Source organism: Mus caroli, unplaced genomic scaffold (assembly GCF_978045245.1).
Source record: "Mus caroli unplaced genomic scaffold, Mus_caroli_1 scaffold_1, whole genome shotgun sequence".
Taxonomy (NCBI): domain Eukaryota; kingdom Metazoa; phylum Chordata; class Mammalia; order Rodentia; family Muridae; genus Mus; species Mus caroli.
In genome coordinates, this window is record NW_028227256.1 from 127259170 (window position 1) to 127272055 (window position 12886).

The window sequence follows — 12886 nt, forward strand, 5'->3', positions numbered from 1 at the left end:
ACCAGCTCCAGCCTTCTATCACGCCTACCCTTTCTTTGTAGCAGTTCATTGGCTCTCTAAGTAAAGGGGGGTGGGGGTGGGAGGCGGGGGCAGGAGGTGATTGACCAAGACAAAGAAGCACCTCCCCGCTCATTCCCCTCCCGAGTCCTCCCTGACTGAACAGCTGGAATGAGGAGTAGGGAGGGAAGCTAGGATTGGCTTAGAGTCAGTAGCAGGGTGTGTCCATGCAGCGCGGGTGAAGCTTTTACCTGTCTAGGTAAGTCAGGAGGAGGTCAAAGGAAGAAACCAGTAGGAGACACGGCCTGAGAGGCAAGCGGTCTCCATCTCTGCCCTCTGGAATAGAAGGGCGTTACTTTCTTGTCTTCAGACCCCAACCCAGAGAAGGTGAGTCAATCACTAACCAACTATTGCTTATTCTGCAGCAAGGGAAAAGATTTTAAGGGAAGGCAAAGCTATATATAGGGCTGTGCTGAGGTGTGCCGCAAGAGTGTGTGACCCTTTACACCGGACCTGGGGTTTTCAATCTCTGTTGATCAAATCTCTCCGTCAGCCTGAGATTTTCCAGAATTGGAATATTTTTATGGAGGACCGGGGGACATCTCTTCCGTTTCTTTATTTAACTTACATAATCATATTGAGCAAACAGAAGCCAGACCCAGGCATGGTGGTATCCACCCATAATCATAGTACTCTGAAGATGGAGGATGGAAAGTTTGAAGCCAGGCTGCTGGGAAATACAGCAAGTTCCAGGCTAGCCTATCCTACTTGGAAAGACCTGACCCAAAAAAAAAAAAAAAACAAAAAAACAAAACAAAACAAAAAACAAAACAAAACAAAACAAAAAACCACCTTTTCCTAGAATTTGGAAATTTCCATCTCTAGAGCACTAAGATGAAGTAGTGATTTTGAAAGGGAGTGAGTGACTGGATAATTGGAGCACAGGGAGTCAAATGGAGGGGAGGGTCATGCGAGTGAGCCAGATACCTTAGTTTTCCATTCCATTTGTAAAAGGAAATTCTCCGTGGCTCAGTGTCTCTCTTTATTTAAATAAGGGGTGCAGTGTGTGTGTGAGTTGATAATGGTGCACTCTGTGCAGATATGTAAAGTCTGAACCGAGCTAGATTATTTGCAAGGAGAATTGAGGCTTGGAAATATGGAGGAAACTCCAACTCAAGCTAGCATTTTATCTTTGGAAAACCCACAAATATTCTAACTCGGATCAAATTTACTCCGGGTCTACTAGCTAGTTAAATCTCTGGTTTTACCTGTTGATAGATGTAGACCAAAAAAAAAAAAAAAAAAAAAAAAGTTACTTGGCCATGCTGGGCCTCACCCACATTTTATTTCATCTCAACATACCAAACCTAGCCAGACTTCCAACTGGTGCTCAGGTCAGAGTGATGCGGCAGAGTCCTCAGGAGAAGAGGCTCAGATGTCCCCGTGGACACAAAGTGTAGCTGGAGCATCTGTCTAGAGAAGCTGCCACAGAAGTGCAGTCAGGGGAGCAAGTAAGCTCGCTCCCATCAGCATGGAGGTCAGCACACAGCAGCTAACTTTACCTCTGGCCTTCTGCAGAGAAAGAGGAACATGGAAAGACATCAGCATGTAGCCCTAGATGACTGTATCGAGCTTCTGGTCCTGAATGCTGGAGCTTTAAGTTTTATCTTTCCCCTACTCCACAGAGCCAGCCTCTTCACTTGCTATCACGGATGATAAACTCATCAGCAGGGGCCACAGGAGTCACCTGCAATGTTTAACAAGGCTCTGCTATGCAGAGGGCATTTCTACCAAGTCCCTCCCACAAAAGCACCGGTAAAAGAGAGACTAACGCTGTACACATGGTACAGATTTTAGTCTTTTGGAGCTTGTGTTAGGTTTTCTGGGTGTTCTCCAGCCAGGGCTCATTCTGCGTCAGCAACACACAGAGCCCCTTACCTAAGAGCAACTGTCCTGTGACTCCAGGATGAGTCCTTAGGAAGGCGTGCTCATAGGAGAGGATGGTGAGGAGGTCTGATTCACATAGCCTAGAACAGCACTCCGGCCCTCCTCCACACCCACTGCTCCAGATGCCAGGGCTCTGTGTGCCATTTATTTACTCTCTTGCAAGGCTTGGCTAGTTTCTGAGATGTAGTTAATATTTAATGTGTCTTTGGATAGGTGGCCCTGACTATAGGCCGTGCACATTTCTTAGTTTGTTTCCTTTTGCCCTTAAGTCTCCAAAAGAGGTCAAGGGTGAAAAGAAATGAAACTCTCACCTTGACTGTTCTGCTTGTTTCTCAGGTTTCTTATCTGGCAGAAATGCCTAGGGTTTCGATTGCTGCCCTGATACAGCACACAAGTTTCAAGGTTATAAATTTGGTAGAAGGGCACAATGCGGCTAGGTTAGGCCGAGCCAGGGGTGGAGAGTGAGAAGGTGGTGAGAAAAGAAAGACTTCTTCTGCTCAGATTCTTTGTATCAGAAAACTAGGTGTGGAAATCCTCACTCGCCCCGTGACTGGGTGGTGTCAACAGCATCCTCTGCAACTGCATCTGGAGCTGTGTTTTTATTCATGTGTGTGTTGTCAGAATAACCGACCAATCTGGAAATACAAAACTGAACCAGATGATGCACAGACTTCAAGGCATGATATAGAAGACAAGGGGATCTGGGCTCTCAGTAGCAGAGTGGCCAGTGATCCTGACTTAAGTATGCTGGCGTCTAGTCAATATCTTGAGATGTCCTTTGTAGGTGTGAGTCATTCCTACTTAGGAATTTTGGAAAGTCGCCAGTTTTCTCAGACGTGAAATGAATACAATACAACCAGATTCTACTGAAGATCTGATTAGCAAATCCGAGAGCACTTTGTAGCAATAGCATACAAAGAGTGTGAAGCAGAGCCGTGCCCATTGTCTGGGATCTCTTCAGTTGCTTCTGGCTTAGAAATGAGAGCTCACTGGTCTTCCTGGGAGGAACAAGAAGCCAGCAACCCACAGTACAGCCCAAAGCACACATGAAGGAACAAAGGGAGTAATTTTCTCTAAAAGTAAGAGGCAGCACCTCACCCATTGGAGGAAAGATTACATTAATTGTAGTGAGTCACCTTCAAGATTTATTACTCTGGTTATACATGGAATATTGAAGCCAAAAATAGTCCCTTGAATCCACACTGACTCCTTGAAAATGATGTTTTTCTCTTATGCAGTGTCAGGCCCCTAATGCCTTTTAGGTGCGCACAAATGCTAATCTAAACAAACATTCCACAGATTCCTTTTGGTTGCTGACTTTACAGGAAATAAAGTAATATAAAGTCTCCAAGTAGCTCACCCAGTAGTCCGATGATTGGCCTTCTCGGACTGCATTCTTTATTAAGTTAAGCTCTTTGACAACTTCATGCAAGTATGCAATTCATTCTGCTCGCTCTCTCCCACATCCTTACTGTCTTCCTATCCTGTCACCCTTTCCTCCCTTCTACCTGCTCCTTTTCCAGATTCCTGATTTGGGACTTTGTCATGTGGTCCATTTAGTTTATCTAGGGCCATCTTTTGACCAGTGGTGAGGTCACCTGGGGGTACACTGAAGTCACATTCCCTCTTTTCCTGAATCTATCCCTAGGAAGTAGTTCAGCAGTTGGGGGGAAAGGCTCTCTGGGTCCCTCTCCCATCCTTGCTTGGCTACTGGTGGGTGATTCTTGTGCAGACCCGGTGCAGTCTCGAGAAGCTGAGAGCTCACGATAACAATCGGTGTGCCCTGCCTAGACTATGACATTTCTAATCTCTCCCCTCACCCCACCATCCCTTCTGGCCCTTTAGTCTTTCTGTCTTTCTACCTGCTCTTCTGCCTTGGCGAGGGCAGTATAGGACTGAGAACTCAGCTGTTTTCTCCTTTTGAGTGGCCTTAACCTTGCAGAGAGGAAGGAACGGCTCTGAACTGCGTGGCTGGGATGAGTGAACTTAGGCTGGAAGCTTCCTGAGTTTCTGTTTCTTTGGGTTGGGGATATTGAGGAACTGACCTTTTGCAGAAATCCTAGAGCTGCCTTACCCCATGGTAATTATCACAGGGCTTCATCACTGTCCCTTCCCTCCTGCACTGTCCTTATCTCCTGAGAGGCTCTGAACTCTTGTGTCTGGTTCAGAACCCTGCCTTTTCTTTCCCCGGTGTTTTGCTCACCCTCCCCTGATTTATTTAATGGTCTCTCCTAAGCAAGAGGGGAGCCCTGTTGAGGCCTTATGCTTGCCAGCGCAGCCGAGCTGGAAGACAGATCACCTAATCTAGCCCAAACCTGACACTGGCACTGGAGCAACTGTTAGCAGACGAATATGTATGTACCCTGGCGTCTAAACTCCAGGTCCCCAGATCTCAAGATTGTCCCAGGACAGTTTACCTTCTCTCAGGAGAGTAGCAGAAATGATTAAAAATATAGTACAGTGTTACAGGCAAAATATGGATTTGTATCACATAAAATCTATCTCTCTCCTATGTTCCTATTGCTCCTGATACTAAGTTTGTACATAATTCTTCTAAACCTTCATTTTCCATAAAGAGACTTACTCTTGACCTTCCCAGCTCTCGTGGACTATTTCCCACAACCAGATGTGAAAATCCTTGGGAAGCTCAGTAGCAGCAATGAAGTTGTTTTTGGTTGGTTGGTTGGTTTGCTTTGTTGCTATTACTGCCTCTGAAATGAACTTGAAATATTACACCACACACACACACACACACACACAGACACACACACACACACGGAGCTGAGTCTGAGAGAAGCTAAACTAGACATCTTTCTTGTTCATCTGCTGTACTCTAGGAAACTTCACTGGGAATGTAGGCAAGAGCAGAAGACAAGTGTTACTCAGGGGAAACAGGACGGCCCTCGGCTGCTGCAGGTGCCATGCTCAGATGGCCCAGGGCAGAAAGATGACTTGAGTCTCATTGGTGACATGTCATGTTTATGATACTTATTAACAATGACTGCAACTGACATTATTGGGCATATCCTATACAGTGTGTTCTACATAGGCTATTCCATTGTACCAGAGTCTCATAATGACTTTAAGAAGGATGCTATTAAGGGCCTGGAATCCCCCATTTAGACAGAGACTCTTCTCTTCAAAACCCTTCTTTCTTGCTCCCTGTGCTTGGGTTTAATTTGGTGTGAGATGGATCTTGTCTGATTTTTATAAGAACAATAGTACTTACCTATTAAATTCACTTGGTGATTATCTGCTACCAATGGAGCTTTGTGTGCTAACTGGCCACTCATTTAATCCTTACATTAATCATAGTTAACAAGCAATTTGCCTCAAATCAAATACCTAAGTGGCTCAACTGGAATTTGAACCCAGAACCCAAGCTCTCAACCGTGTAATATGTACTGGGTGGGGTAATGAAAATATGCTAAACTCCTTGCTTCACAATGGGAGGAAGCAACTAAGAGAAAGAATAGAACCTCTTGTCTGACTGGCCTGCCCTCTGCTCCCTGAATCCATCTTTCTGCATGCATTTGAACCAGCTTGTGTGTCCCTCCATGCAGACTGGGGGTGGAGTTCAGACATGGCCATGGCCGGTCCACAGCCCCCTTCCAGCTCGCTGCTTCCTTGGTATCTTGCCATCATAGAACCCCAGGGCCTGAACAGAGCTTTGCAGAAGCCTCAGCTCACACGTGGCTTTGATTGTTCTCTTTTCAGGCCCAGCTTGGGACATTCTTCACTTCCATTCACTTCCCCTCTGGGAGCCCCTTTCACCACCCCTGCGCCTTGCTTCAGGCGATGCCCAAGAGGGAGCTTTGGCCAGCAGGGCTGTGCTCAGAACCTGTGACCCACATCGGCAGCTGTGGCGACATGATGAGCACCACCTCCACCCACTCTGGATCTGTATGTACTCTCTCCCTCTCGCAGCCTGGTCCGCTCTGCACACTGGCCCCGCCCCGCCCCGCCCCGCCCTACCCCGCTGGGCCACCCACTGTCACTCAGCACACCTTCTCTTTCATCTTCTTCACCAGGGAATGAATCACTGGATTCCTGCCTCTGAGTCACATCTGCTTCTGTAGAGAACTGGGTGGGACAGTCTCAGAGCAATGGGATCGATACCTACCCATTCCTATTTTCATTAGATCAAAGAGCTTAGGTGGAGAAAAGGAGCAGGCACTTAAGTCAGGCTGGAAACTGGAGAGTAGATTTTTGTAGCACACGGACTTTTATAATTCTCGGTGATGTCCAAGCATAGTGGTAAACACCTTTAATCCCAGCCCTCAGGAGGCAGAGGCAGGTGGATCTCTGTAAATTTGAGGCTAGCCTAGTCTACAGATCAAGTTCCAATATAGCCAGAACATAGTAGTGAGACCAGTCTTAGTGGAGAGAAGGGGGAGGGGAGGGGGAGTGAGGGGGGAGGGAGATGAGAGGGTTCACTGCAATGAATAGCATGGCTTCAGTTTCCCACAAAAGTCAAAGAGAACAGAGTAGTTAGGAGCCCTTATGGAAGCAAACAAGTCCAGATTCCTTACTTAGAAGCCATACTACCTTGGCGTATCACCAATTTCTCTAAGCATCAGTCTCTTCAATTTGGGAGCTGTCCGGCTGTTTGTTTGTGGTTTGAGACAGGGTCCTACTATGTTGCTCTGGCTAGCCTTGGCACTCACTATGTCAACCAGGCTGACCTTCAACTCACAGAGATCCACCTGCCTCTGATTCCCGAGTGTTGAGATTAAAGGTGTGCACCACCACTCGGGGCACGTCTCCTCAGTTTCAAAGTAGGGAAAATATTAACACCCAGTGATGATGGTTTTCAAGGGAGTAATAAGATGGATGTGATGTTTGACTTTCCCTGGGGAGGCTTGATAGGGCACAGACAGACCGAAGACATGATCCTAATATGGAGTCTACTTACAGAAGCATGTGTGACTCTCAGGCATTGCCAAAAAGCCACCAGCATAGGTGACAGCTCAAAACCCGTTCCTTGTAGCTCCCTGACCAACTTGCAAAGAGTCAGTCTCTCTCTCTCTCTCTTTTCCCCCCTCTCTCTCCCTCCCTCTTTCTGTGTCTCTGTCTCTGTGTCCCTGCCTCTCTCTGACTCTCTTGCTCTCTCCCCACCCCCCAACACACATCTGTTTACTGCCTACATAACCTTGGGGAGGGGCTATGTGAACCTTGTGACTTTCTGAGATCACTGAGCAATCTAAGTTTTATCAGCTGAGTCTTAGAAGTTCCCCCCAAAAGGGAGTGTCTGGGGTTAAAGGACAACAGCTAAGCATCATAAAAGAACGTCTAGAAAGCTAGGCTGCTGCCAGTGTGTCCATCCCCAGTGCCTTATGAAGTAAGAAAAAGGAAAACAAGAAGCTATTCTTAGTGAGTATATTGACACACATCCAGTCTCAACACAGAGAAAGCTAAGGTAGGGAGACAACATATTATCAGCCAGGCTGGACTGTACAGTGAAACCTTCTAAATAAACAGAGTTCACAAGATGTCTCAGGAAATAAAGATGGAGTCCTATTCTCAGAATCCACAGGGCACAAGGAGGAAACTAACTCCTTCTGATCTCTACACGTACAGTAGCACACACATGCCCACACATACACATGTACAAAGTAATAAAGATTTCTAAACAGTATAAGAAATAAAGCCCCTATGTAGAAAATAAATGGCCCTTTCTGAACAGAGACAGAATCAATGTCCAAAATCAATGCTTATCTGTTTGTGAGGGCATGGAAGAAACTATCCTTTTTCTGGGCCTGAGTTTAAACTCTGGTCTTATAAGGTTGGAATGAAGGAGGAGGTGTGCCTTCCATCCCAACGTAAGCATTGCTTTGCTGCTCATCATTCTTACACACAGTGTACGCCTGAGCGGGGGGGATGGGGGAGGGGGACAGTGCTTGCCCTGCATGCACAAAGGCCTGGTTAGATCCCCGACACACACAAAACCTAGTTAAATACCAGATGGAGGGAAGTGAATCAGAAATTCAAGGGCATCCTTGGCTACTGAGCAAGTTCAAGGACAGCCTAGGTTACAGGAGGTGCTGTCTCAGGAAAAAAGAAAAGGAGAAGGAGACAAGAAAGGAAGAGAAAATCTGACGTTTATGAAAGGTTTCTACCAAATGTTAATGTTTAATATAGTTAATGGGTTTATGGGTCGTTCGTTAGTTTTGGAGATAGAGTATTCCTGGAACTCAGTAGTGTGCCCAGCACACCTGGATGCCTAGATAATAAGTTTTGATAGATAAACAGGGAGTAGAAAAGCCAATGCATGCACATATAAATCCAAAGTGCTCGCAGGATATGCCCATCTTCCCTTTGACATGAGAGACTGGGGACACAGAGACATCATCCTGTTTCTGACTGGAAGATATCAGTTAGAGTAGTCACGCTCCATTGGGTCATCTGTAAAGGAGAGATGCAGAGGGCAGTGTTGAAGATCTTTTAATGGCAAGAGCTGTCTGGGGGACTCTCCCTTGAGCAGGCATCTGGCAGGTGACTTATGGGACAGGCCCGACTGGGAGGGTTGTATCACCATCTCTTCTCCCCAGGAAAGTTTAAGCCTGTCTGGTAACCTTCACCAGCAATCTCAGGGAGGCTGCAACAGTCACAGATCTGAAGCATCACAGACAATGTGACAAGGAATGGAAATGCCAAGCAAAAACTCAGACCAAATGCCAAGTATCCCCATGGCTCCTTTTGGCGTGCACGTAGCTGCTGTTGGCACTGGCCTGCCTGCCAGGTAGTAGTTGAGAAGAGGCAGAAGTGCTTTGAAAAGTTAAAGGAGCTACCAGATACCAGTCAAGTTTTAGCTGTGCTGTTGGCCTTTACAATTCAGGGTTAGATGGAAGACATACTTCTTGAAATATTAAGGACTCATAGGACTGGAATGAAAACCTGGGGCTGCTTCTGATCTGTGCCCCTAAATAGTCTACCTACTCAGGACTAAACAACAGAAAAGTGCCCTTGCCACCTGCCTGCCTGCCTAGCCTTCCGAACTGAGTCCTGGTGGGCTTCAGCCTGCCAGTTCTCCTTGGTACCCACTGTTGCAGGAAGCAGCTTCAGAAGTTGGCAGAGCAGAGCCAGGGAAAGCTTGCCAGCTTCTTCCCCAACAGCAGGGTGAGTCTCAACACTCCCATCCCCACCACCAACCTCATAGCTGCTTCTCCCAACAGAGTGACAGCAGCTACGACTTCCTGTCTGCTGAAGAAAAGGAGTGTCTGCTCTTCCTGGAGAAGACCATTGGCTCCCTGGAGGTTGAAGCTGACAGTGGGCTCTCCACAGACGAGTCAGAGCCAGCCACCAGTCCTCGGAGTTTCCGAGCCCTACCCACCACCACCCAACAGGCTCCCCAAGGTAAGAGTCTGTCAGGGAAGCAGCACTCAGAAGACCAGAGTCTCCTAAACATTTCCCACCTTGCTTGTCCTCTGGGACAAGTTCCCAGGCAGAAAAGGGAGCCCTGTGCTCTCCTAGCCAGACTCAAGGAGAGGCTTCCTGAGAAACCAGCTTTCTGTGGTTTTATACGAAGTAACAGAGACCTCGGAAAGAAAGGAGTTTGCCTGGCTCTCTTCCGGTCAGGGAAGAACTTAAAAAGTGATAGGCTACCTCATGTACTGAGGAGTCAGGGAGGCCTAAGCAGTTGGCCTAGGAGACAATGAGTCAGCGTAGGGGAGCTAATCTGGGCGAGCCAGAGAACAAGACTGGGAGATAAGAGAGGGGTGTTCCAGCATATGTGGTACCTTGAGGCCCCTGTAAAGACACAGCAGAAAGCCTGTGGAGTCCCAACTCAGGAAAAGAGCATGGGGTGGCACCCAAGTGTGCGAGAATGTGTTCCAGGGTAAACAGAAAACACTGCTACTGTGGATGTCACACTGGTATTGTTTGCTAATTCAGTAAGTACTTATTAACATGGCCTTGGGCTGCCCCCCCCCCCCACCATCTAGACAGAGTAGAAATGGAAACTTCATTGTGTCCTGAAGCTAATTCACTGGGCCCAGTGGGCCTCACATACCTGCCAAGATCACTAGGGCAAGATACCATGTCAGTCACTGGTATGATCACTAGCTATCACAGAAACACCAAGCTCTCCTAGGAATTGACAGTAGAAGGCCAAAGCACATCAAGTTTAGATCAGGCACTTCCATGGCTCTGTGACCTGGGAGCCATGATAGCTACAAAGAATGTAAAGATCTTAAAGTCTCTCCCTGACTTTGGCGCAGGAACAGAAGGCTGGGAGAGCCTAAGTCAAGGATTGGAAGCAACTCGGAAGTGATGTCTTCCAACTGCTATGAAAAGCCAGTTCTCAGTCCACAAAAACCCGGCCATTCTTTATCCATTAGTCTATGTGACCTCCAGAAAACAGAGCTGCCCTGTTAAAAGCAGACCAAAGAAAGCAATCGCCACTGTTGGGGAAGAGAGTTGGGGAGGGATGTGCTTTCTGCTCTAGCAGCATTTTCAGTCTGTTTACTCCTTCCTTCTGTTCTCCTTAATCCCCACAGGAAAGCCAGAGGCCACAGACATTCAGCAGGTGCCAGTGCCAAAGAGAGCAGCCCAGTCCTCGTGTCCTCCTGAGTCTCACAGCCTGGGTCTCAGGTCTGGTTCCTATAGCCTTCCCAGAAACCTTCATCTTGGCAGAAGCCAGAACCTCAGGGAAAGCGCCACCCAGACTAAAAGCCCCATCTCTGAAGCATCTGAGGTATTCTTAGAGGAGCCTGAGAAAGGACAAACCAGCCAGGGCGCTAAGGCTAAGACCATCCAGCCACCATTCCCATCCCAGAAGGGTACCCTTGACCTGAACACAGTTCTTATACCCCCGCCAGAAGCTTTTCAGGACATTAGACCAAAGGAAAGTGGGGAAGAGAGCCCACCTAAAAAGCCAGGAGAACAGACACACACACCACAGGTCCACTCTCTGGAGAGAAGTCCACATTCCCAGAAGAAAGTGGAAATGTCTTCTGAAACCGTGTCCCATAAAGCCACGGAGAAAGGCTGGACAGAGGGGCCGCAGCAACTACAGCAGCCTCCGGCCCAGTCATCTCAGCCCACGAAAGCTGAAGAACCTTCTCTACCTTCAGGGGTCAAGCCAAACATCCAGCAGACTCCTCTCACAACCTCAAAGGCCCGTAAGCTGCCACCTAATATAGTCCTGAAGAGCAGCCGAAGCAGTTTCCACAGCCATCCCCAGAACTGGCTGTCAAATCACACTGAAGCTACAGACCCTGTCTCTTCTTTGCAAGAACAAAGGAAAGCCCGCAGAGAGGCTCTGGAAAAGCTAGGACTGCCCCAGGACCAAGATGATCCCAGTCTGCTTGTAAATAAACATACCAGTACCCTCAAAGTCAGGGAGGCTCAGCCTCAGACCCCTTCCCAGGCCCGGGCTCCTGCTCGGCCAGCATCTCCAGCTCTGGTCTTGGGAACTGCTTCTGCAGCAGGGAAAGTGTCCCCAATGAAGGCTGTCGCTCCTATGGACTCTCTCAGCAAGAGTTGGATTCCTACCCAGGAAACCCCTCCAGGAAAGGTTGCAGAGGCCAAGTCTATGCCCATTCCTATCCCTAAGGCCTCAAAGGAGAACAGTTCCCGAACACAGCCCAAGCCTGACCCACGGCTGACCCTCCAGGAAAGTAGCATCCCTGGCCTGAGACAGATGAACTTCAAGTCCAATACTCTGGAGCGTTCAGGCGTAGGGCTGAGCAGCTATCTCTCAGCAGCTGAGAAAAAAGACCCCAGCGGCCAAACCAGCACATCTCTGGGAAAGAGCCCCTTCTTGGACAAGGTTTCACCCAGTGCCTTTCGTAATTCCCGGCCCCGGCCTGCCTCCTTGGGCATGGGAAAGGATTTTGCAGGAATCCAGGGGGGCAAGCTGGTTGGCCTGGAGCAGGACCAGTGCTCCCAGCAGCCATCCTTCAAAGGACAGAGTTATGACAAGCTTCCTCGACCCCCCTGTGTCAGTGTCAAGATATCCCCAAAGGGCATTCCTGATGGGCACAGGAGGGAGGCTCTGAAGAAGCTGGGGCTGCTGAAGGAGTAGCGTAGGCATGGCAGAGCCCATGCTAACCTGCCAGAAGAGACTGGCTCTACCTAGAGCCTTTGCAACCTCACAGCTCAGAGCTGGCTTCCTTCCTGTCTGAGGTGAAGAAGGAAGAGGCTTGAGGCCAAGGAGATGTCTGTACTCAGGCAATTGTGCTACTGATTAGACTCACAGAAGGAGAGAGAGAGAGAGAGAGAGAGAGAGAGAGAGAGGTGGGGGGACTTGCATATCACTGACACTGTTTCTATAGCAAAAGGAGTCACTGTTCAGAACTCTGCTCTTGGTTGAGATTTTCCAAGTGCAAAGTTCAGCCTGTCCCAGTACTGAGTCGAGCAGAGTGGCCAAACCTGAGAAGCAAAGTCAAAGGACACAAAGGACGCAGAAGCAACTTAAAAAGATGAATTACACAGAGCACGAGACTATGGTGGCATGAAATACAGGCTGAGTTTCTGCAGTAACTGGAGTGAGACTGGCTTGTATTTGCTGTGCCCCTCTCTCAGGGCCTTCCAGACATGTCCTGAGGCCAAGGGGATTTGGTTTGGTGTCTTTACCCACTGCCTTCCCTATCACTTCTTGCAGGCTAGGACATATGCCTGTCTCTAGATCTCAAAGCCATTGGATAGCAGGGGGCCACTCCCAGGTCTGAGGAAACTGAATATATGGCCACACACTCCTCCATTTCTACCTGGAAGGATTCTTGTTGTCAGCTTGAAGAATACATTAATAAACTGTGCCATGGCCCACAATTCTGGAGTCCCTGTTCTTCCTGCTTTCTGTCTCCGTGGCTGGTTTCAGGACACGTCAGCACTGAGCTGGAAGCCCAGCCCAGCCCAACAGCTTTATAAACACACAGAGTCATTTCTGAACTTCTCCCTGCTGTTCAAAAGTGTTCAGGTTTCCTGGGGGCTAGAGAGG

At 48.3% G+C, this 12886-nt stretch overlaps 1 protein-coding gene and 1 long non-coding RNA gene across 2 annotated transcripts in view; one reads left to right on the top strand and one right to left on the bottom strand.

The window, feature by feature from the left end:
- On the top strand, nucleotides 1-12709 carry CUNH1orf116 (chromosome unknown C1orf116 homolog). Its single transcript, XM_021171086.3, has 4 exons — nucleotides 1-384; nucleotides 5662-5847; nucleotides 9120-9300; nucleotides 10443-12709. Exons 2-4 carry the CDS (start codon nucleotides 5743-5745, stop codon nucleotides 11969-11971), a joined length of 1815 nt encoding a protein of 604 aa, XP_021026745.1. The 5' UTR covers nucleotides 1-384; nucleotides 5662-5742; the 3' UTR covers nucleotides 11972-12709.
- LOC110300820 (uncharacterized) overlaps nucleotides 1337-12886 on the bottom strand; it is a 27936-nt gene continuing 16386 nt past the window's right edge. Inside the window, exon 3 of the long non-coding RNA XR_002378638.2 lies at nucleotides 1337-1569. This is a non-coding gene — a long non-coding RNA (uncharacterized LOC110300820). The remainder of the gene's footprint in view (nucleotides 1570-12886) is intronic.